This window comes from Pezoporus wallicus, unplaced genomic scaffold (assembly GCF_028554395.1).
Source record: "Pezoporus wallicus isolate ANWC-B61680 ecotype Strahan unplaced genomic scaffold, APGP_CSIRO_Pwel_v1 contig_5069, whole genome shotgun sequence".
NCBI classification, from domain to species: Eukaryota; Metazoa; Chordata; class Aves; order Psittaciformes; family Psittacidae; genus Pezoporus; species Pezoporus wallicus.
This window is the reverse complement of record NW_026642361.1, coordinates 2,418,310-2,442,234: the sequence shown is the minus strand read 5'-3', so window position 1 is coordinate 2,442,234 and position 23,925 is coordinate 2,418,310. Positions and strand designations below refer to the sequence as shown.

The window sequence follows — 23,925 nt, the reverse complement described above, 5'->3', positions numbered from 1 at the left end:
ATTAAAAGTCTTTCAACTTGAGGCTCTGGAAACGTGGAGGACAGCTGGAAAAGGCTTAAAACACTGCTTATCTGTAATACTGTGTGTCTGGCAGAGGAAGAGAGAAAGCAGTTTTGTTTCTGACAAGACCAATTTAAGAGGCACTTCATATTTTTAGCAATTTTCAAGTAAGTCCAGAGGAAGCCAGCTATGAAACTGTGTGACTGAATTTACTGCAGTTCAAGCAGAAGGGAAACATGCCACTAGTACGCTTTCAGTCAGGGCACAGAAATGAAGATAAAGCATCTGAAAGGAATGGTATTTGGGGGGACTGAGCCCAGGCGAAGAGATCCATTTCAGAACTAAGGTAATAAAATCTCTGACAAAGCACTTAGCTGAGAAAAACCTGTATCATGCCAAAGCTTGCAGAGCAGAGATAGATCTCATCTAGCTTTCGCTGTGAAATGCTGCGTTAAATGACATGTGAGACAGGAAAGCACGTTGAGTGCAACAGAAGGGTCCACAGAAAGCAACATGTGGCGCTGTGCACTTTTGGCATAGAAGACAGCCTAAGATAATGATTTGGATTTGGAAAGAGATTGAGGAGCTGTGAATTGCTACATCACTTGCAACGTTTCTCCAGACCTTCAAAATACTAACTGTAAGACTCATTTTTAAAGGGTTGAGATATCTGGGGAAAAAAAAAGAAAAACCCCAAAAGAGTTTATTTGTGCATGAAAAAGATACTGGAGTATGAATTAACTTTGAGAGCCAGATGGAAACAAGACCTTGTTTCAGTCAGCAAGCAAAAGTGTTGGGAAGCAGTGAAGAAAAACTACCAATTTTTTTGACAGGGAATGTCAGAGCTAGAACTGATTCAGATCAACAGGACATAAAAGTAAATGTAAATAGAGGCTGGCTGCAAAACTAATTACTAGATGAAGTCATTAAAAAAGAAAACACTAAAGGAAAATTACCCTGATTTTACCTTTTTCTATGGGAAAACACATTGAATTATTCAGACACTGAAGTAGTGGCCAGTAGAGCAGGAAGACAACCGGGAAGGCAGAGCATTGTTCTGCAGATTTTTAAAATTGGAAAATCATTTAATGATCTGTATTCAAAATGCATGTTGCAGAATCTGATACAGAAATTACTGGAACAAAAGACATGATTTACGTATCTTTAAAATGAAGTGCGTGTTTTAGAAAGGTATGAAACTTTCATGTTGTGACCAATATATAACATTTGTTTGTTGATTTCTGCAGGAATTATTTCTGATTATTAAAAAAAAAAAAAAGAGGCAGAATTGCTCTTTTTTCCTGGCTTCAAAACTATTATGTGTTGTTTAACATTCAAAAGATTTTGAGACAATCTGCAAGTTCCGTCAGTATTATGACAAAATTGGAGGCAATGTAAATGAATGGGCATGTGCTTGCTGATTTGGGAATTCATTTCTGAGTTATTTGACTGCATGGTATCTGTCCACCCAGTCATATGATGAAAGTACATCATAGTACAATATGATCTTTTCAGTGAATATAACCACAAACACCTATATGTGAAAATGAATGCTTGTTAGCCTGTATTAAAAATAGGATTGAGAAATTTACTATCATTATTTGAGTGCATCAATACAACTTAATAACATTAGAGATCAGAAGCGAAGCATTAGAGAGCTTGAAACCCAACACGAACAGAGTGACTCTTCCTTATATTTCTTTTAAATATCAACTGTATGTGTGGTTGTCCTTCAAAATTGACAGATACATAAATATTTGTTATTTATGTTTACCTTGTAAGGTCCTAAAAGGCTCTCATAACATGCTGTCATTCATAGAACTACCTTTTTTTGGAGTGTAGCTATGAGCATAGATTTATTTTGCATGCCCAAATGACACTGTGGTAATGTACCCCAAATAGCTTACTCAAAATATGTGGTAAATGACATTTTGATTTCACATGGTAAACACTTTGCTTCCTAAGAGTTTGAGAAGTTTCACATTTATACATTCACAATCTCCAAACTATTATGGCAAGTTTTCTAGAATCTGTTCTATTACAGATCCCAAATTAAAGTATAAGGAAACATAAGCTACATTTGACAGAATTGATGTGAAAATGTGAAGTTGTCAGTTCATACTCATGCATCTCTGCAAACTAAAAAGTAACATTATTGCAGATTGGCACAAAGCTGTTACTCTGCATGATATTTTATGTTACTATAGGGATTTTGACAAATATATGCTGAATTATAATTTTAGAAGCTAGCAAGCAAGAAATTACAATTCTGTTGTACAGTATTACATGCAAGAGGATAATCATGCTACAGAACATTGTGTGTTCTGTAAACTAGTTTTAAAGAATATTTTCAGATACTCATCAGATGATATTTCATTATAATGACCATATAAAGGGTGGAACCCTTTTTTTCAGTTGGACCTCATAGATAAATTTCAGATCCATTTTTAGGTAGAAAAAACTTTTATATTTTTATACATCAAAAAGCTGACGTTTGCCATATTTCATCTTGTTTATCATGTCATTGCTGTAAATTGGACACAGGCACAGAAAAATCTGTGGTTTAAGTATTTTCATATTTTACTGTAAATTACTGTTTGTAATTCCAATTTTTTTTGGCATATGTTTCTTTCCTCTGAAGATTTGCAAATGTAGGGACTGACTGATTAAAAGACATACTAGATTTCATCTTCTGAGCAACCAAAGTAGAAGCATTTTGAGAAAACTAACCTTTTTAATATTCATAAATATCATGTAGTGCACAAACTGCTTGAAGTCATGCTTCAGGTACCTTAATATAGTTGGATTTTTCTTTCCTTTTAGTTGGCAAGCTGGGACAACAATTTGTATTTGGTAGGAGTGGTATTGCAGATGATATACTAGTGAGGAAGTTGGGGCTGTTGAGCCTGGAGAAGAGAAGGCTGCATGGAGACCTCATAGCAGCCTTCCAGTATCTGAAGGGGCCTATAGGGATGCTGGGGAGGGACTCTTCATTAGAGACTCTAGTGATAGGACAAAGGGTAATGGGTTAAAACTTAAACAGGGGAAGTTTAGATTGGATATAAGGAGGAAATTCTTTCCTGTTAGGGTGGTGAGGCACTGGAATAGGTTGCCCAGGGAGGCTGTGAATGCTCCATCCCTGGCAGCGTTCAAGACCAGGTTGGATGAGGCCTTGGGTGATAAGCGTAAGGTGTCCCTGCCCACAGCAGGGGGGTTGGAACTAGATGATCTTAAGGTCTTTTCCAACCCTAATTATTCTATGATTCTATGATTCTGTGATTATTCATGAGATCCTACTAGTTCTGTTCATGTTCTTCCATCAGATAACTGAATTCATGAAAGTTGTAGAACGTAAGTATTGCTAAATTTAGTTTCATTTAAGTGAGGTTTATAAGAAGAGTTAATATATGTTATGTCAACCCAAATAATTGACTGGTTTGGGTTGGAAGGGACCTTAAAGCTCATGTAGTTCCAACCCCCCTGCCATGGGCAGGGACACCTTCCAATAGACCAGGTTGCTCAAAGCCCCTCCCAGCCTGGCAGGTTCTGAGAAAGTGAAAGCAGACAAGTGAGGGGTTATAAGCTTTTCATGAGTTCTGACAAAGAAGCAGACAAGTCCGAATTTCAGTAATCAGTCTTTAACTTAGGAAAGTTATGAAGTTTCAAGATAAGTTGTATTTTTGTGATATAGTGGAATCAGCAGGCAGTAAGGTGAAAGCAAGATTGGGTTACTAAATCTTGTGAGCTTTAAATCTGCAGAATATTTGTTTATGCTGTTGATCTTCGTGAGCTGTTTGACAGTTAGATAGCAAAAATAAGGATAATTTTCTTCAAGGGTATAGGCTTAATGTTTTCCCATATCAGTAGCAGGGTTGTTTGGTGTAAGATGGGTGTGTGTGTGGTTGACCGTAGTCTTCTTTTTATACTATAGCAAGTTTGTATATGTAATTCTCATTATGGTTATTTCCAACAGTGAGTCCATAAATTTTCTGAAACGCTGTTCATTCATAGAAAATCTAACATAAAATAAATGAGTGAATCTCCCTTAAAAATTAACTGAAATTTTCTTATTCAGCAGTAGTGTCAGGGACAATAGATAATGGTCCGTGGTGGAAAACACAAAGATAGAAAAGTACTCTTTTGTCTGCTTTGGCTCCTCCCTGGAGAGTCCTGCTTTGGCTGCTCTCTGGAGAGTCATGCTTTGCTTCTTACCTGGAAAGTTCTGCTTTAGAATTCCCTGGAAAAGTCTCGACCCTTGGAGACCTTCCTAGATGTTGCTAGCCACTTCTTCCAATGTAGGCTGGCCCCCTGTGTCAGAATGAGTGTGCATTCTTGTTAGTATAAAAGCCCGAGTCTCATGCGATGCAGGGGAGGCAGAGCCTCATACCACCCAGGTCAACGTTGCCTCTGCGGGACGCCCGCTAAGCTTGAACCTGTCACCTCGCACTGTGATGATGATCCTTGGAGCTCGTTTCCTGATCGTCTTCACAGAGTCCTTGGGGTTGGTAAGATATACACTCTTCAGAAGTATCCTGTACTGTATCTGTTAGATTCTCTATATTTTCCTATATTAATAAAGTAGTTGAGAGTTCTCTATTTGTCTCTTGTTTTCTCTCAGCTGGAATCTTTGAACTCTGGAACAAGCAGTTACTCAAGCTGTGACATTTTCTTGTAAGAACTTGCATAACATTTACCCAGCAGAAAGCAAAAATACTCTTTGTGTGTAGATATTCACCTCATGTTATGGTTGTTGAAACTTTTTTGAGGAAAAAAAGTGCAAAACAAACAAAACACCCACAAACATCTCCCACTCCCCCAAATCCAAACAATTCCGTACAATGTCCAAAAGCATTTTCTTACCCTATTATATTGGTTTCTTCCATTATTTGCTTGACTTGAAGGTATTGTCAGGAAGGAAATTTGCTTTTTTTCACTCATTTCAAAATGCACACATCTAATTTTTTCCCTTTCTGTAACATATCTTACAGAGACATAGGAAGGCAAAATTACCCCTTCTCCCTAAAATCTGCAGTCTTTATTCTGGTTTAGCATTCCTCTTTATTTATGTTCTCTAGTATCATTTTACACCTTTATCCTTCATGAACGTTCACTAATTCAAAGTTACCAGATGTTCAGAAGTTCAGATAAATTGTTTATAGAGAAAAGTTGCTTTCTTTTTGTATTTTGTAGTAGAAGTAAAGTAAGAAGCGCCATGCAGGTGCTGAAATAATATTGATTCTGGTCATAGCTTAGTATCCTTTTTTAGGTTCAAAGTTTGCTGATTTCATGCCTTTTTCATGTAATACAATGAAAATGAATGTGTTGACACTGTTGGAACTGTTTTAAGTAAGTTCTAATAGTATGCATGACCTTTAATTGTGGTCTTGCAAGAAAATTAAGAAAATTAGAGGTGAGGTCAGTCAAAACAGTTGTATCTGTTGTCATGTAGGTGGGTAGGCCAGATTTGAGAAAGCTACCTCATGCTATGTTATGTACTTGCTCAACATCTACTCATGAGACAAAAGGCAAACCAGGAGACATTTTCTAAATCTTTCTAACAGTTTGTTTGCTGGACTGGTTAATTTTTATATCTTTGAAAAGAATTACAGATATTAAAAAATTATTAGCAAAAGCATGTGGAATTCACAAATTGTTTTAGCTGCAGTAGATAAGAATTAGACAATAGAAAACAAACTCAGAATTAATAATTGATTCATATTAATATGTTTCACTTAGAAATAAATGTACATTTCAGACACTAAGAACTAAGTAGTACTAAACTGAAGCATTTAATCATGAGTTAAACAAAATATTGATTGGAATTTAACTTTTGCTCACACCTGATCGGTAATAAAAATCATTTATTTAACTCTCCCAGCAGAAGCACCAGCTACAAAGCAGCTTGGAAAGCATGTAGTGATTATAAATCCAAATATTTAATACATTGAACAGCTGCATTTCTTAAGCAATCTAGTAGCATGTATTGTCAGTTGGGGATGAGGAGGAAATGTTTTATGAGCAAGTTTGTAAACAAAAGAGAATCGATCATGTTGACTGAATTCTTTTATTGATTATACTAAAGTTGCTCTGTTAATAGGTTTTTTCACAGTTACACTGGTTCAGCTACGAGCAAAATTTGACCTTGGTTCTGAAGGGGGAATGCAGCTGAAGAAAAATTGAGTTTTCTCACTTATGGAAGCAAAATAAATGGTTACTTCTGGCTGGTACTAAGTATTTATTGCTTGTAGTTTTTTGTCAGCCCTGTTGCAAAAGATGTTAAGCAATATTTACAGACCTATTTCCTTTTCTGTACAGATGATGACACATTTTCCAATGTGTTTTGTGAAAACTCAGAGAAGCTTATCAATGTACATTTGTTTGCCCTCTCTGCTAAGTATTGTTCTTTGTCCAGCCTTGGAGTGTGTACCCCATTAGAAGACATACTTGAAGCACTGAGAGGAGACAGTCAAGGAACAACAGGTATATTTACATCTGTACTTACATTTTTACGTGTTCGCTATAGGACCTGCTGAGTTTTGGGTTTGGGTGGTTTGTTGTTTGTTTTTTGTTCAGTTTTTTTTGTTGTTTTTTTTTCCCTATATGCTTAACTTTTCATTTGTTCCTAATAAGTTTATTCGTTGCCTTTGTTTAAAAAATGGATTCTCATGCTAAAATTTGAATTTGAGCAGAAGGGTCACAGCATTCAGTACCTATAGACCCTTCCTGAGGTTCAGTTTTAAAGGAGATGAGATAGACAAGCAGACACACTGTTATTTGAGATACCTTGTTAATTCCTTTTGTTTGCCTTCTGCCTGAGCAGCAGGAATCATGATTTCTATTCTAGTGTTTTTTGAAATTCTCACTGTAAAATCTGGCAAGTAGGTTTTCTTTTGTTTTATGTTAAATGTGTATTTTGGTGTTTAGCTGAATATGGCCCAATAAGTGTTTGATGACTCAAAAAAAAAAAGCTATTCATTCTGTATGTTTTGGACTGATACCAATTATATGTCATAAAACTGCAGTAATTTAATTTTCTTTAGTTAAAGAAATTGAATTAAAACAGTCTCAAGTTGGCATCAAGTTAGATACTGGAAGGCTTACTCCTGATTATATTTTTTTTGTATATGATAAATTGGCATTTTTACTTACTTGGGCTTCTGTCACTTTCACTGAAAATGTGTTCTTAAGGGAGTCTTCGGTCTTTGTAGGTCTGTCACTGTCTTTCAGTTTTCTCATTAGTTTTTCAGAGGTGGACTGGGCAGCTTTCTGCCTTCTAGTGTGTTTTACCCCCATAATGTATTGAAACACTGACATTTCGTATCCTAAGTGATAATGCCATTGTATATACTGTGCATCTCTCCTAATTTCTTCAGCAGTTTTTTCTTTCCAGTTTTGCCATTTTCTATGGTTGGCTCCCTACTTTTTCATTTCTTCAGAAGTACTAAAATGCCAGTTTTAATGGTAATTTTAATGGTTTGTTGTGGGTTGATCTTACTTACTGGCTTCTTTCCTTCTGCAATTTGTTCATCTGAAGCCCTTTTTTCTTATTTGACTACTGTGTGCTGCTTTTCTTCTGCTTGCTTTTTAGCTCTTCATTTTTATTATGCTCTCATTCCCTCCATTCCGCTTAATCTTCCATAATTCTCTAGTTTACCTTGTTATATTCATACCTGAGTTCATACCTGGATTATCTTTCTTAGACAAAACTCCAAAGATTCTTTCATCTTGTTGTCACGCAGAACTGAGCATCAGGAATAAGGCAGTTGCTCAATATTTCTGTGTGTTGCAGGAGTGCTGCTCAGTTGAGTAGCTACGGCCTGGGTTTGTGATGCAGTAATTCTAAGTTCTACTTCATAGAGAAAATAAAATGTCTTCCAAATGTATACAATGGTATTATAATTCAAATCCTTTGTGTTGACTTGGCAGTAAGTATCAGTTAAATTAACTTGATTGAAGTTCCTGGTAAACATTTGGCAGAAGCAAAATACCAAATTATGGATTCATAACATGCAAATTTCCAAATGAAAGTTGTGATCTTTTAACTTTAAGCTATTTTAGATTTTTTTGATTCAATTCTGTATTTCCGAAAATGCATTAATTTCCTCACATACCAAAGCTTGCAAGTCAGGAGAGGTGTAAGTCTGAGAAAACTGTAACTTTACGATGGTCTTGCTCATATTCTGAAAAGTATGCAGCAGGATAATTCCATTTATGCTTCAGATGTTTTTAATACATTTTCTTGTTCTAAGACAAGCATGCTTATGGGCCTGTTCCCACAGTTTGTGTACTTGCGTAGTTCTCTAACTTCCTCACCATAGCGCTGTCCTCCCTTGGAATAATTGATAAGCGCAAACATCTTATGCATATTGTGGACACAGCTACTCAGAATGGAGTTGTGAGTCTAAAGGACTTTCTCCATTGCTTCTTAGTAAAGGACACTGTTCTTACTGCACCATCGGTTTGCTTGCACTGAGTGAATGGGGTCCAAAAGAGCCTGGCCCAAGGGGAAGAGGCCAGCCAGGAGCATTTCTGTTGTTACAGGATTCATATCTGATACAAGAAGTTAGGGTTGTTAGAGTATTGGTTTAAAAGTGCTGTCTACCTTTGCAATGTGTTTATGGCCAAAGTAGTAGTCATGCAATGACTGTTAATAAATCTGTATTTATATTGCATGTGCTAGTATATCAGTCTGCCTCAGTGGTGGTTTTTTTTTTTTAGTATATGGTTATCCCCTCACTCTTGCTTACGGAATTAAGTCATAGTGAGCTTCTGTATAGGTGGTGTTGTCTGGTGTGGACTCGGAATTTCTGTTTTCTCTGGTGTATCTGAATTTACACAGGTAGCTGGGGTATAAAACCCCGGCACTCTGCCATAGGAGATCTTAGGAAGATGTGCATTAGACATGTATAAAAGAGAGTCTCTCCTCAGTTTGTTCAGCTTCACAACTAGAGACGTAGTTGTAAATGGCATTATAGAGTTGAAGAAGTTTTTCAAATGGAAACCAGCTACCAGTGCTAGGACTTCACAATGGGAATAAGCAAATTTCAGTATGAAGATTAGTAACATTAAGCTTTCTGTTCCTGTCTTATATCCAGGGTACTTCTGTGAAGGATTCAAGCCCCACTTTCTTTTTTCATCACAAAAAGATGGATCTCTACATTTCTTACGGGTTTTGAAGTTAGTTTTTGTTCTTGCATTAGTTGTACATATAATAAGGAAATCTGCATGCATAATTATTTGTTTCAAGAAAGTAATTTTATAAGAGCAGAATGAATTTACACAGTTTATTTAAAATCAGTATACATTTTTTTTTTCAAATTTGCAGTTGGCAGTATAAAACTGTCACCACATTCGGTTTTCTATTAGACTGTAATATGTCTTTTTTAAAAAAATAATGTAAAAAAAACTATCAGAATTTTGCAGAAAATGCAGCAACAATAAAATTGATTGAAAATCCATAATTTTCTGCAAACAGTATAATTTTCCTTGAGCTAAAATATAAACAGAGCTTTTGTTCTGCAAAAGTAGGAGAAGAAGTCTAAAAACAGCTAAGAAACTTCAGTAGCTAAACTGATAAAACCTTTGTATTTGTAGATATAAGCAAACTATGAAATTTCTGCCTGGAACCTCAGCTTTTATAAGCTGTTTTTTGTTTCTGGATTTCTGGATTTCTTGCATGTTTGAAATACTTAATTTGGCTTAGGTGCTCTCTGAAATGGTACTTCACACAGCATTGCCCAATTCAGTCTTTTGAGTTCACGCCTATAGCAAAGACTAAAAGGTGCAATATGTGATGATAGCTCAAAGTGACAGTGCTGCTTCGGACAACAACCAACTTTTATTTCTGTCAAGAACTTAAATATCTATTTCTTCCTGTTCCCATTCTGCTGCTCCTGATGATGAGACTATCCAGACACAAAAATGTTCAAATATCAACAAAAAAGACACCTTTTTTCTTTCTTTAAAATTTTTCCCTTTTTTCCTTTCATTTCAAATGCTTACAAATTAAGAGTTTTTTAGGACACTGATCTTCAGAGTTTTAATGTTAAGCAGAATCTTCAGTGAAATTACAAACACTTGTTTCTGCTGTATATTTTGTTTAAAAGTATTAGTCTATTTTTCCTTTGTCAATTCATAGAGTCTATATTAGGTTTTAAGTATTGTCATAACAGTTTATTATAAAATAACAGATGTTTATGAAGTAGAGAAATCCTGTGGGCTTTGGGAAAAATAGAGAAAACACTAGGTTTCTCATGAGCTCAGTTCAATTCCCCACTCTCTTTTAAAGAAGTAACACTCCTGGCTTTGTTCCCAGCATGATCTGATCAAGGACTGAATATAGTTTTTGCCTAATGATCACTTTCTGGACAGATGAACACATACTGTACAAAAAGCTAGAATGGGAAAGTACATTAATCTGCCTAGTCATGTAGAAAAATCTTGTTTTCTAGGAGCATGCTCATCAGTAATGGTTCAGTTTCTTCTACCATCACTCATACTTACAAAAATTTCCATCAATTTACTAGAGCCAGGTGTACTGTAGTGTTGGTCCCCTGTGAGAAATGTGTGTATTTCTCCCAAGGGAGTGACTTCTGAGATCCATCTTTACTTGTAGAGATGTAGAGATTAGCAAGTGGGTGCTTGGTATTCTTCACAAGCAATAAATCTGTGGTAGAGATTGACTCCAGCTCATTAACACATCCTCCAGCAACGCTGAAATTAGTGATTTTCTACCATAAAGTTATAACAGTTCTACAACCAATCCATAGGGTAAATAAAATAGAAATGCATCTTCCTTTGAATTTCTCGAGCATCATTCAAATTTCACTGAAGATGTCTCCCACTTGATATTGTGAGCAAATCTGCAGAATTAGCAAGCCGCACCGTGTGATTATCAATTGTCCCTGCTCTTATATTTCATTTACGTAAAGGTAAATGTGATGAACAACACAGAAATAAATATTTTTTTAATGAACAGGAAGTAATAGTACAGTTTTATAGAAGTAGCTATTGTCTGGTATCTGGTCAGATGCTTGATATGCTGCATCTTTTAAAAACTACACTAATAGTACTGAGTTTTAGAGTGTGTAAATCAGAAGTTTAGCCTTGTAACAATTTATGAGTTTTTAATTAAAAAATGCTATCCTTAAAATAGGAAAATAATATATGATATTTTTAGGCTGGTATTTTTTCTGATTGCTCACAAATCTTTTTTAGTATGGATTTTGTTAATGTGTATTTATTAATCTGATACAGGTATCAAAACTGATGAGTTTATGAATAATAAGAAATCACATGAAGTGCAGGTGATGTCAGAGCTGGTAGTCAACATAGCAAATTATTGTGATATAAAGCAGGTAAGAAAGCATTTCTTACTGTATGTTACTGTGTACCTTCCGAATTGTTCTCCTTACTGTATTTGAAATCACCATTTTGATATTCTTTCGCTGCTGTTCTTATTTTGCTTGTAAATAATGGTGGCTAAAGAAGAGCCTTTAGGGCCAAGGTGAAGGATAGTTCTGTTTACAAATATTGTTTCTAAGGAGCTGCCTTTCAGTGAGTCATAATCATTTTGTGACACATGAAAGAAAATTAAGACATTTTAATCATCCTCTATCTGTTGAACAGCTAAAAATTGTACTTCTTTTTGCTATGAATGGGTACTGCCTTGTTTATCAGTATTATACTGCTGGCAATTTACCATAAGCATCAGTAGGAGAGCAAAACTTCATTTTTCTCCTCCTGTAAAGCACACAGGAGTACCACATAGGGACCAAAGCAGAAAAACCTGAGCAATTTTGAAAGCTCACCTTGTTCTGGCACAGTGAATTTAATTGTTTCCTATTGTTTAATGCTGTTCATCTTTACCTAACATGGATTGAAATCTATCACTTACGAATTTAGTTATGACTTCTTTATATTGGAGATGAGATTAAACAGAGATTTATGTAGCAGAGTATGCATGACTTACATTTGGTAGAACATGGGTGAGGTCTGGACACCCAACACTGTTATCACCCAGCAGTTACTCTTTGAATTGGCTGTTTCATACATCAGATGGCAAGTTCATCCTTAGATGGTGAAGAATTGCAGGTTTCCTTTCTCAAATTTGATTGTAGCTAACTTATCCCTTTTTTGGTTCTTAGGGTTTTTTTTACATGTAATTATGACACCACAGTGGGTAGATCACTGTTGCATTAAAACCTTGTAGATGTTTACTTATGGATCTGTTGACAATATAAGCAGCACAACAGTACTTGACTTTTTGAGTACTGTATTTCACATTCTATTAGACAAAAGAACAGTACCATTTCCTCAGTTTACATAGATGTAATTTTTCCATAAGCTCTTTTGATGTTAAATTTTGCATTAGATTCCATGTCTTAGAATTTTGTTAAGATGAATTTTTTAATCATTTATTTAAGATGAGTTGGTTTAATAATTTTTATCATCTCTATAATGCTAGTAACTGGTTAATTTAGCTTTACCCTCTCTTTAAACTGTGGATGGCTCTGGACATGGCATTTCATTTCTTTTTATACCCGAGCTGCACTTGCTTTCTGTGCAAGGAGCTGTAGGCATAAATGGAGACTAATTTCCTCAAGGCTAATGTTCATTCCCACAAAGATTTATAGAGAACAAACTGTATTTGTTTAAATCCAAAGATTAATAAAATATTTACCCAGATTTTATGCTGAGCATATTCCCTCTGAAGTAAATATGTCTGAGTATAGTTTAAAATTAATACGTTGGATGTGGGCAAGGAAGGAGAGGCTGCTGCAGGTGGGCAGGTCAAGTCTGTATTCACAGAATCATGGAATCATAGAGTACCAGGTTGTAAGGGACCTCAAGATTCATCTGATCCAACCTTTCTAGGCAAAGCATGACCTAGATGATCCAGCACCCTTTCCAGCCAGATCTTAAAAGCATCCAGTGTTGGGGAGTCCACCACTTCCCTGGAGAGATGATTCTGATGGCTGAGTGTGCTCTTTGTGAAAAATTTTCCTCTTGTGTCCAGTTGGAATCTCCCCAGGAGTAACTTGTGCCCATTACCCGCTGTCTTTTCCATGTGACTCCTTGTAAAAAGGAGTTTTCTTTGTAGCCATTCTTTAAATACTGGAACATGGTGTTAAGGTCTCTTCCAAGCCTTCTTTTCTCTGTGCTTAACAAACCCTATTACCCTGGCCTCTCTACATCTTGTTCCCTATTTTGTGAATGGTGTTTGTTATGGGAAAGTGCTAGTTGCCCTGCCTCATAGCTTCACCAGGGAGATTGCTAGAAATCAATGGTGTGGTCAGTCATATTGCCAGAGTACATGGCTGTGCTCTGTTCACTTCAATGGTAGAGGTTAACTGCAATGTCCCAGGTTGCTGCTACTGCTACTGTAGACGGAAGGGCAGGCCCCAGAACTTGACTTCATCTCTGAGTTGCTGAAGCTGAACTTTGATTAGGAAGTTATTTGGCTCAGACTAAGTTTAATTTAGTGGAAATGGAAATTTCAATGGAAATGATGCAGTACACTTGATATGTTTGGGTTAGGCCTGTGGATACTGAGATAAAACTCTGAATCCTGACCGTCTGTTTTGTGAGGAATGACTGACGAAGGCAAAGTTTTAGGCAGTCTTCTCCTTACAGCTGGGTTTACAAAGTAAATAGAGAGCTGCAATTAAAGCCAAATATTACTGCATGAGATGCAATCAGTTTGTGAGCATCTGCGACTGCTTACAGCAATGCAAGGCTATTTCTCCATCAGCTCTTTCAAAAGCCAGTGATGGTGATAAGTGTGGGTGCCTGAACAGCCATAACGTGTGTGTGCTCTGTAAAGAACAGAGATACAGTAGCAGCAGATTTGTAAAAGTAATTTATTCCATCTCTAGCATTTTTTTTTGCCTTGCATACCTTCTGCTTTAGGCAAGCATTAGTTGTTCAAGTGTTGAAGATTTTCACATACTGAAAAAACTGTAGGAGAGTGTTGTTTCCTTATAATACAATATTAAATGTCTGAATTTGCTGGAAGGTGGTGTTTCATATAGTATTTTCATTTAGATTTTAAATAGTTCCTGTGAGATTCAGGAATGAAAGGAAAAGAAAACTCATGTTCAGAGATAAAAAAGTAGAGTTGCCTTAATGACCTAACCTAAGTCCCAATGTAGCTGGTTACTAATAAAATCTCAAACCAGTCATTGTTAAGAATCTGTCAATATACTGCAATTTCATCCAGTGATTATGAACTTTTATCAAATGGCTTGAAGTATCTTTATGCAAAGGATTATTTACTGTTTATTTTTTTTTAAAAAGGTAACATTTAATGAAAAATATTATTGCAATATATCACTGAACTTAAAATGCTGACTGCCCTATATTAACTTTTTTCCGTCTTAGTCATACACTGTAACAAAATTTATTTGTGCAAAGTTACAAATCCCTAATATATGAAAAGAGCTTTCCAGTTACATTTAAAAAAAAAATAAAAGACGAAAGAAAAGCCTCCTCAGTTATTAAAAAGCAACTCCTTTTGTTTTGGTTACCTTTCAACTTAAAAAAAATACAGGAATTGTAAAGTTTCAGGAGAGTTTTTTTCCTTATTGATTTTTTTCTATCCTTCTCACAAAACAAAATATATGCAGCATTTAATTAAAAAATCTAGAGCTATGAAAGCCCAACACATGTTTTACAACACCATGTGTCCTTAGGGTGTTTCTTTCAGATATTACAGATCACTGACAGCTTGAAAAATGCCCTCCATTTCACCTTCGTACCCATGGTATATAATGGGTGGTAGAGGATATTGCTCTCATGTGGTATTTTATAACGTAGTATAATAAATAGTAAAATGAGAATGAAAGCAAAAAATTTATTGCTACTGTAATCACCTCTAGGTTATTGGTTTGAGTTAAAACATTAAAGGAAACTAGCTAAAGGGTTTTTTCAAATGTTTACTGCCCCGTTTAAGTATCTTTCCTATCATGCAAGTGGAACTTTTATAAAGAAGTTCTTGATTAAACTATGAAAAGAAACCTCTGATGGTTCCTCTTTGCTTCAGTGCACATTTGATTTCTTTAACGTATTTGTGAAAGTTTTCCTTGGAAATCACAGCATGTGCAGCAGAGTTGCAGTGTGTAATGTTAAGTATGATGTAGTTCTGCATTCAGCAGCCATCAAATTTGTCATTTGGTGCTGGGAAATGTTGGAATGCTCCTGGAAACTGAGTTCTTGATTCCTCTGTGCCAGAAACATTGTTTAAGCATGGTACCCAACTCACCATGGACAAGACCTCTGGCGTTCATTATATCATGGAAATTTCATTTTAAAAGTTCTTGCTTGGCAGATAGGCTGTGGGTTGCTGATTACCTTATGTAATCAAGGGAAGGTAAAGTGGGGATTAATTTAATGTGGTCTATTTGTTTAGCACAAGATCACCGCCTGCTTATTTTTAGTCAAACTTTCCTTTCGCTTTAAAACCATTCTCCTAGTGCTAATTCAACAGCGTATTACCGTTTCTTTTTACTTGGAACGACGGGAAAAAACCTTACCCGAAGAGCAGTTTGTCTTTACAACCACTAGAGGTCACACGTAGGAGTTAGGGGTAATTCCCTAGCTGAATTGTGTCCAAGTGCAGCCTTTCACAGAAATATTTCAAAACCTGGTAGAATTGGAGGTGTACATATTCTGCACAATAGTTTTATCTGTTACATAAAGTGGGAAAAATTATTCCTTGAACACTTCTCTTTCCCCCACTTTTAAATCTAGGAGAATATTAGTGATAAACGTGACAAGTAAATGACATTTTCAAAATGTATGCTTAGATTATATCAATTCTATTTCAGTAAATCCACTTCTGTAATGATTTTGTACAAGAAACTTGAGGATTGTAGCATACCTAGATGATAAATACGCAGCAATATTGCATGATGAGTGCAGATGAGAAAGCCATGTGTACCCTGGCTAAACAATTTTTACCTAATAGTGTGTATTCTCCACTGTTTTACACAGTTTTTAGTAACATTGCTTTAGATCTTTCTTTCTAATTTCATGGACATACAAATCTTTAACTTTCTTAGAAAAAAGAATAAATTATTTCAGTAAGAGTATTGCCACACAGTGTATTCTTACCTGGTAAAAAACTGTGCAGTTGAGTTTAAGATGAATTCGTGCAGTGTTTGCTGTTATTTGGACTTACAAATATTAGTGTAAGCTTTCTTATGAATGTGTGATAGACCAAGAACAAGACATAGATGTTCTTGAATCAAACACTTTCAGGAACATTTACAAAAAAGTCATTATATCTAGTCAATATAATTTTGGGGAGATGCCTGAACAGAAGTGAACATTATCATTTTCTTTCCTTAGAGAAAAGTCACTGCCCATTCTTGTAAAATATTTTGTTATATACTTTTTTACAAATTAAACCACACATGATATAAAGCTGTGATTATGTTCTTAAAGGTCTTGGGTTAGTCTTGTTTGTTTTCCTTCCTTGTCATATCAATCACTGAACTAGCACGTGCTATCAGCTGTGAGACAAACTAAACTGGCCCCTCTATTCACTCCTTCGTCCAGAACAAGAAGTAGAAAGCACATGTGACATATGAGCCCCTTTGTTTTATTACAAAAGCATCCTCATGTTAACCAAAACTATATGAATCATTTTCACAGAAAACGATTAGCAGTAGAAAGAAACATTCTGACATAAAAGAAGGTATCAATATCACCTGTCTTTAGGTCACATCTGAAGTGATTAAGTTAGGTACTGAATCTAAAGATACTTATTTCTGTACACTGAGTGGTAGTAGGCTGCTCAGTATCAGTTAGGAGCCTGAAGCTAAACACTGTGTCCGTTTTCTTTGCTAACTCTATATCCTGACCCACTTTAATGAGGGCAGGTGGTGGTGTTGGTGGTTTATGGTTATTTTCTTTTGCAGAAGGAAGTTCTGTGTCACAAAATATACGAAAGAGTCAGGACATGTGCATTGCTTAAGCATTGCAGTGTCTGTTTTATGGAGCAAATCAGTTAAGTTCTGTGTTTTAAAGTCAGAAGGTGGACCAACAAAGCAAAATAATTAAGTATACTAGGAGGGATGATTCTAATAAGGTAGCTATTAAATCTATGTTTAAATTCTTACGGGATTATTTTGCATTTGATTGAAGTGTGTCTTGTTGCTCATTAATATATCGAATTTATTTTTTTTTTTATTCCTTCCCTCTCCCTACCGTTGTCTAGGTGATAGATATAGGTTCTGGAAAAGGCTACCTGAGCTCATTTTTGTCCATGCAATATAACCTAAAAGTTTATGGAATTGACTCCTCAAACGTCAACACTAACGGTGCTCATGAGAGGAACAGAAAATTGAAGAAACACTGGACAGCATATCAGAGTCGAGGGAAAGCAAACCTCAAAAGCCAGAGGTTAGAAAAGGCAAATGACAGGCCAGTGGAAAGTGAAGTTAAATGTAAAGCAATCAATGGAGAGCCCTTAAATAATGACAGCAGTCTTCAAAGTCAGGACCAAATGGCTATCCAAGATTTAGTTCCTTCCTGTGGTTTCACAGGAATAGCTACATGTGAAATGAGCAAACAAACTGAAGCTGATTTGGTGGCTTGGACGCAATCTGATGAGAACAAACTTTCTGAAGAGGTTCTTGCTATTCTAAACATTCTGCCTGCTGATGCTGTAGAAGTTTCTTCATCTCAATGTAACTGTAGGGAACTCTGTGAAGAGGACAAGGCGCAAAGAAAAATGGCATCTCTCAAGGCGAAAGTGAGCAAGTCAAGTGAATCAAACTTGTATTTTCCATTGACTTCTTGCATCACTGCAGAAACAGAACTCAGTGACATCATCACAGATCTGGAGGTTATTTTACTCATATTTGAATTAGATTGTCTGTTGTCTTTATATTGCCATTTTCATATCTACAGAATATTTCCTGTGTACATGGAATACTATTAGTGGTGTAAATTAATATTCTGCCCCAATAATGTTTTTCAGCCAGTTAGCAGAAGTATGTCTAGCACATACAGATTTTTTAATATATGTTGGGATTATTTTGAATACGTAAAGCAGCCTTTAGAGTTTATGGGGTAGATAATAATCAGCTGTCAAAGTTAACTATGTATATTAGCACATTCATGTATTTTACAATTATGCTTATAGCTAGCATCTAACTATTATGAAAAAAGTTATATTTACAAAGTAGATGGATATATGAGGCATTGAAATTTCCCTGAAATTTCTTATCTTTTAAGTTTTATATTTTTGTAATTTCAGTTAAACTTTGAAGGCATAGGAGAATTTATTGTGTATAGTCCTCAACATAAAGAGTTTGAAAAGAGCTCTGTTTGCAAATAATGTTTTTATTTTTTTACTTTTCAGAATCACTGTAAATTATTTAGTAATCTACTAGCTGGCAGGGATTGTGGCTACACAAACAAGCACAAAGCTCAGCTGCTCAAAGACTGTGACACAAGTCTAGAAGCTGTATGGCTGTTTAGTTCCTGTGCCTGAGCTAACACATTGATGGGGTAGATACAATCAGTCTTTTATGGAAAGATAAAAACCTGTCTGTGTTCAGTGGTAACTGAACAATTATATTCAGGGGTGTAATTAATCTCTGTTTCAAGACTATAGGTTCATGCTGATGGTCCTATAATTGGAGCTAAGAAGTCATATTGATTATCTGAGAACGTGTGGAGCAAGTTCTTGTCTGTCTGCAAAAGCCACCCTGAGCAGCAGGGTTTGTTGGTGAAACATACATTTACACTTGCACGGTTGCATTTTGTATACTCTTAGTATGTAATTTGCCTAATGTAGAAGATATCACTGCCTTTATTAAAAAAAACCAATACTGTCAGAAAAAGCAAAAGCTTCATTGTGTTAAAAAATAGTAATATCCATACCACATTATGTGTGATGAAGGTATGTGGTTAAAACCCTTTATAATGTGCAGGAATTTTCATGTTTTAAGATATTTTCACAATTTTTACAAATGAATTTTTTTAGAAATAGTTTTACGAATATTTTCCATTTTTTATTAGAACCATAAGTTGATGGGGTTTTTTTCTCAAGTTTTCCTAAGCTAAGGACAAATGAGGAATGGATAAAATTAGTAATTACTGATTTATGCCATAAATTCTGAAATAAATCTGCGGGTGAAATATGGGTATAGGAATGCATGTTTGTATATAGCCCAGGACTAATATTAAGATATCAAATCTTGCTATATATAAGCCAATGATCCAGAAAGTACTTGCAGTTATACCTAGGCAACCTCACTGAAGTCAGTAATGGTCTCAAAGTATACCTGCCACAGTCAGGCTGACCTATTGTTCAGAAGTTTTGAGCACTGTAGTGTTTCCTCTATCTTGCATGCAGTAGCCATCTTCCACTAGCTTTCTCCTGAAAGAATCTCTCGTAACTTTTCCTGGCCTGGGATTTAAATGCTGCCCTTGCAAGTGCACATCTTCCCTTAGCTTCCAAACTTTAGCGTTGAAAAAAGATTTGTGGAATGGTGAGCTGAAGCTGACTGCTAGGGGAAAAAATCTTTAAAAACTAAAATGGACTGAAACTGAACTTTTGCCGCCTAAAAATGTTGTACAAAGTGAGGGCAAGCGCAGAGAAGCAGAACAAAAGGTGTGAAGGGTGGCAAGAAGAATTGGAAAAAAAAAAAGGAAAAGGGAGGTTTTACTGTTTCACACATGCACCTTCTGTATAATAAAGATGGGTGAATAAATCAGACACAGAGCAGCAAAAAACAATGTGAATATAAATTCAGAATTATTATAGACGGGTATCCCAGTTGGGCTAACTTCTTGTTGATAACCTTGTTAATAAATAAGGCTGAAATTCAAAGCAATGCCATGTTGTTTTGATTAGATTCCAATAGATTCCAACTAATAATGCCAAAAAGGAAATATCTTGATAAGAAGGGTGAGAAGAGGGATAATTTGGATGGAAAAGTAGATGGAAAAGGGAAATTGAGAAAAAAAGGAAAGCAGGCAATAGAATACAGCGCATCTGAAGCTTAAATTCTGTGTGTTATAAAAGAAAATGCTCATTTGTTGTTGAATAGTAGTAGGCATATTGCAAAACTGAGGCAAAACTACAGTTTTGGAAATAAACAAAGCCTGCTTTTCACAGTATGTCTATATTTAGGAAGTGGTTTTTATTTCAAGAGCTTAAAGTAGTAGAAATTCCATAGATAGGTCCAGCCAGATTTATAGCAGTAAATCCCAAGTAAGAAAAGGAAATAGCAGTAGTATTAGTAACAATGGCAGAAAAGCTGGAAGGACAAGAGAAATGGCCCATATCCAGTCAACTCATAGATGTTCCCTTCCATGCAAGTAAACCGGCTACTATTTACCGTCTTGAACTTCTGCTTCCTCATGACTGGTGAAGGTAGAGTGCGTAGATGGGTAGTTCCTTACCTGACCAAAGCAATGAGCAGTCTTTCTATCCACAGAGGCAATGCACCATGTTTTCTTAGCACTGAAGAGCTTTTATTATGCATTGAAAAATTCTAGAAGAGAACAGCAGGAGTCCCCATGGAGTTGCGTATTTAAACCTTACAGCTCAATAACCATTTGCAATATAACTGGGTTTTGAAATTTGTTGTTGTTATTCGTGCTCTTTCAGTTGAAGAAGGAGATGCTTTATTGTTGCTTTGTTTTCTTTTGTTTTTTTCCTTAGGACTGTATGATGGTGGGTCTACATACATGTGGTGATCTTGCTGCAAATACACTACGAATTTTCACTGCCAAGCCTGAAATCAAAGCAGTTTGCAGTGTAGGTTGCTGCTACCATCTGTTGTCAGAACAGTTTGAAAACCAAGAAGGTAATTCTTCAGCTTAACTTGTGGCTGCCAGTTTGTATGTTGAGAGTATTATAACTTCTAATTAATAACCTCCTTGTGTTTGTTCCTTTCCAGTGGCTTATTTAGTACTGGTTTTAATTAAATTATGTGGGTCATTCACTCCCGGATGCTCTGTAGCTTTTCTGTTATGCCAATATTCCTAATAGTCTTACTGAAATTAGGGACATTAATGTAGAATGTTTTTTATGTGGTTATGAATACAGCTGGTTTTAGTGTATTACTTAACTTGTAAAATGTGGAGGCTTTTTTTAGTCCAGTATGTTTTCATTCGTTTGAAATATTTCGTACCAGATTTTGCCCTTGGCTGTCTGCATGCAACATCCATTTATGTTGAGTTGTACATATACAACTATGAGCAGGATTAATGCTGCTGTTTAACAGTTAGCTGTTCAGGCAGCTAAGGTGCAGCTCCAGTCTGACCACGACACATGGTAGATCTTGCTTGCTTCAGTGATCTTTTCATGTTGTTTTTATCTGGCTTTGCAACAATTTTAAGAGTTTTTGCAGTGTATTAGCTTCAGTTACTTCACAGCACTTCTCATCCCAAAAACAAAGAAAAATAAAATACAATTGACATTTCTCAGTTACAGAAATGCAATTACTAAAAAATTTACAATTCCTTTTAGATAAGAGTTTTTAAAAATTGTTACTTTTTCAGGTATTTGTCATTAAGTATGTGTGTATGAAACATTTGGCTGTTTCTTATTATTGCAAAGAGAACACAACTTTCTGTTTGTAGTGGTAGGATTATTTTTTTCTAGACCAGTGCATAAGGCTTTACTAAACTATTGTTACTCAGGCACTACCAAAAGATCAGGTGTGATAACCTGTTTCTAAGTTCAAACAAACAGATGTACATGCATGGTGGTAAGAGATACTGCAGTTTCATAGCAGCATGTAAATGAAGACAAATTGCATGTTGGAATTTCTAGCTGTTTGATTTTTCTCAGCTTGAATGATAAAATCACTCTCTATGAAGAACCTTTAGACAGACAAAAATGTAGTATTCTTTTTTTTTTAAGGGGAGAACACATAAATAGTTCCAGTAATACTAAAAAAATTGGTTGATTTTTTTTTTTTTACTATTACTATGAAGGTACATATCCTAAAATCTATAATGCTGTTGTATTCTCCTGAAAATGTTTTTTTTTTTCATAAATGTATGGTGGAGGGGTAAAAGCACAAGGACTGACAGTATCTTAAAAGCTAATACTTCTTGAAAGAGAAAATGGGAACGAATTCAGACTAAAGCTTGTATCTACACTTACTATGCATGGATTTCAAATTGACAAAGCATTGTAGAGGATGCTAGAGGACTCTGTAACTAACCAGATGGTATAGATCCAACAACTCACTTGTAAAAGAAGTAAACTCATTCATCTTGTAGCTGTCTGAGACAAGTGGATTTTGGTACTGCTTCTGAAATAGACTAAATGATAGAATCAGGATTGAATAATTTAACTTGGAAGTGGCTTCTGGAGGTCAGCTGGCCCAGATCACAGTGCAAGACAGTGTCAAATCAGGTTGTTCAGAGCCTTGTCTAGTCATGTTTTGAATGCCTCCAAGGACAGTGGTTCAGCAGCCCTTTACAATGTTTGCCATCACCATTAAGTTTTTTTTCTCATATCTATTCACAATTTTCAGCTCTCATGCATTATCTATTGTATTTTCATTGTGCACCTTCAAGAATAGTCAGCCTTAATCTTTTCTGTTCGCTTCCCTTTAGGTAGTTGAAGACAGCAGTTAGATATCTCCTTGACAGTCTCTGCAAGCTTGTAGTCCTCTTGCCACCACTGTAACCCAGTAAATCAGTATGGTGTGTTGGAGAGCCCAAAGAAGCACTCTAGATATGCTCACAAGTGCTAAAAAGGGGAAATAATCACATCCCTTAACCTGCAGGCTTTACTGTTAAGCTTCAGAGTCCTGTCAATTTTCTCCTCATCTTAGAGTCTACCAGAGTCATATCTTTCCAATCTGTCTATAAAGATCGTAAGGTAACCTTGCTGAAAGTCTCACTAAAATCAAGGCTTTCCCTTACTTCATGGAGACAGTTACTGCATCACAGAAGTCAATAAAGTTTGTCAGTGCTTGGTGGATTCCTGACAGTTATTCTCCTTCTTGTTCATTATGGGCCTGGGCATGGTTTCCAGGAAAATTTATTCCATAAGCTGATTGAGAACTGAGGTTAAACTGAAGATGGGTGTGATGTTTACCTTCTTCCTGTCACCAGGAACTGCCCCTGATGGATGTGACTTTTCAAAGATGGTAGAGCGTGGCCTTTGTGTGACACCAGTCGGTTGCCTCAGCTTCCTGAAATGCATCCCATATGGTCACATGCAGTTGTATTTCCAGTTTCCTTTTGTTGTCCCTGAGACAATATAATCTCTATTGTAGGTAGTCCTTCACTTGTCCAGGCTCTGACAGTGTAGGGAAGCTAATCTAGACCAAAAACAGATTGAAGAGACATGTAGAAGACCCAGATGGAGAGAGTAGTTTCAGTATTAGAAAGCAGCCTTAGAGCTAGATCTCTGCAGTAATGGATAAAAGTTCTTCCTAAGAAGCTGAGAGAACTGGGGAGAATTTGCTGCAACGCAGGAAATCACTTACTTGTTTGAAATCAGTCCAAGCAAGGCAAGCAAGGGCTTGCCTGCAAGGACACAGTGGGAAGTTCTCTTATAAAGCATTTTATACTTATTTTATCTTGACTTTGCAGCTTTGAGACTTTGAAGGGTTTTTTTATTTTTTTTTTTTTTGTAAATGCCATTGCTCTATTTTTTATTTTTTATTTTTTTTTGCCCTGTTTAAAAGCTTTCTTATTTTCTTGAGGTTTGTTCCCATAAGGACAAGGTTGAAGCAAGTCCACCTCAAAACTCCCCCCGAGTAGCACATTTTCCATCTTTGCTGCTTCTTTAATGTAAAAGTAGCTGGTTGTTCTCATAAGTCTAGTTGAAGCAGATGTGCCAGCTCACAAGCTGCTGTGGACTGATGGTTGCCATAACTTGAGATGGCTGGGCTGTATGTTGTTTGGCAGTTAAGTTTTATACAGTACTAAGGTCAG

The 23,925-nt window shown here is 36.0% G+C and overlaps 1 protein-coding gene across 1 annotated transcript in view; it reads left to right on the top strand.

Moving 5' to 3' along the window:
* Window positions 1-23,925, top strand: part of METTL25 (methyltransferase like 25) — a 61,112-nt gene that overhangs the window by 967 nt on the left and 36,220 nt on the right. The window contains exons 2-5 of the mRNA XM_057429508.1: window positions 6,316-6,480; window positions 11,257-11,357; window positions 17,222-17,851; window positions 20,684-20,828. Coding sequence (XP_057285491.1) covers window positions 6,316-6,480; window positions 11,257-11,357; window positions 17,222-17,851; window positions 20,684-20,828 — 1,041 coding nt within the window. The remainder of the gene's footprint in view (window positions 1-6,315; window positions 6,481-11,256; window positions 11,358-17,221; window positions 17,852-20,683; window positions 20,829-23,925) is intronic.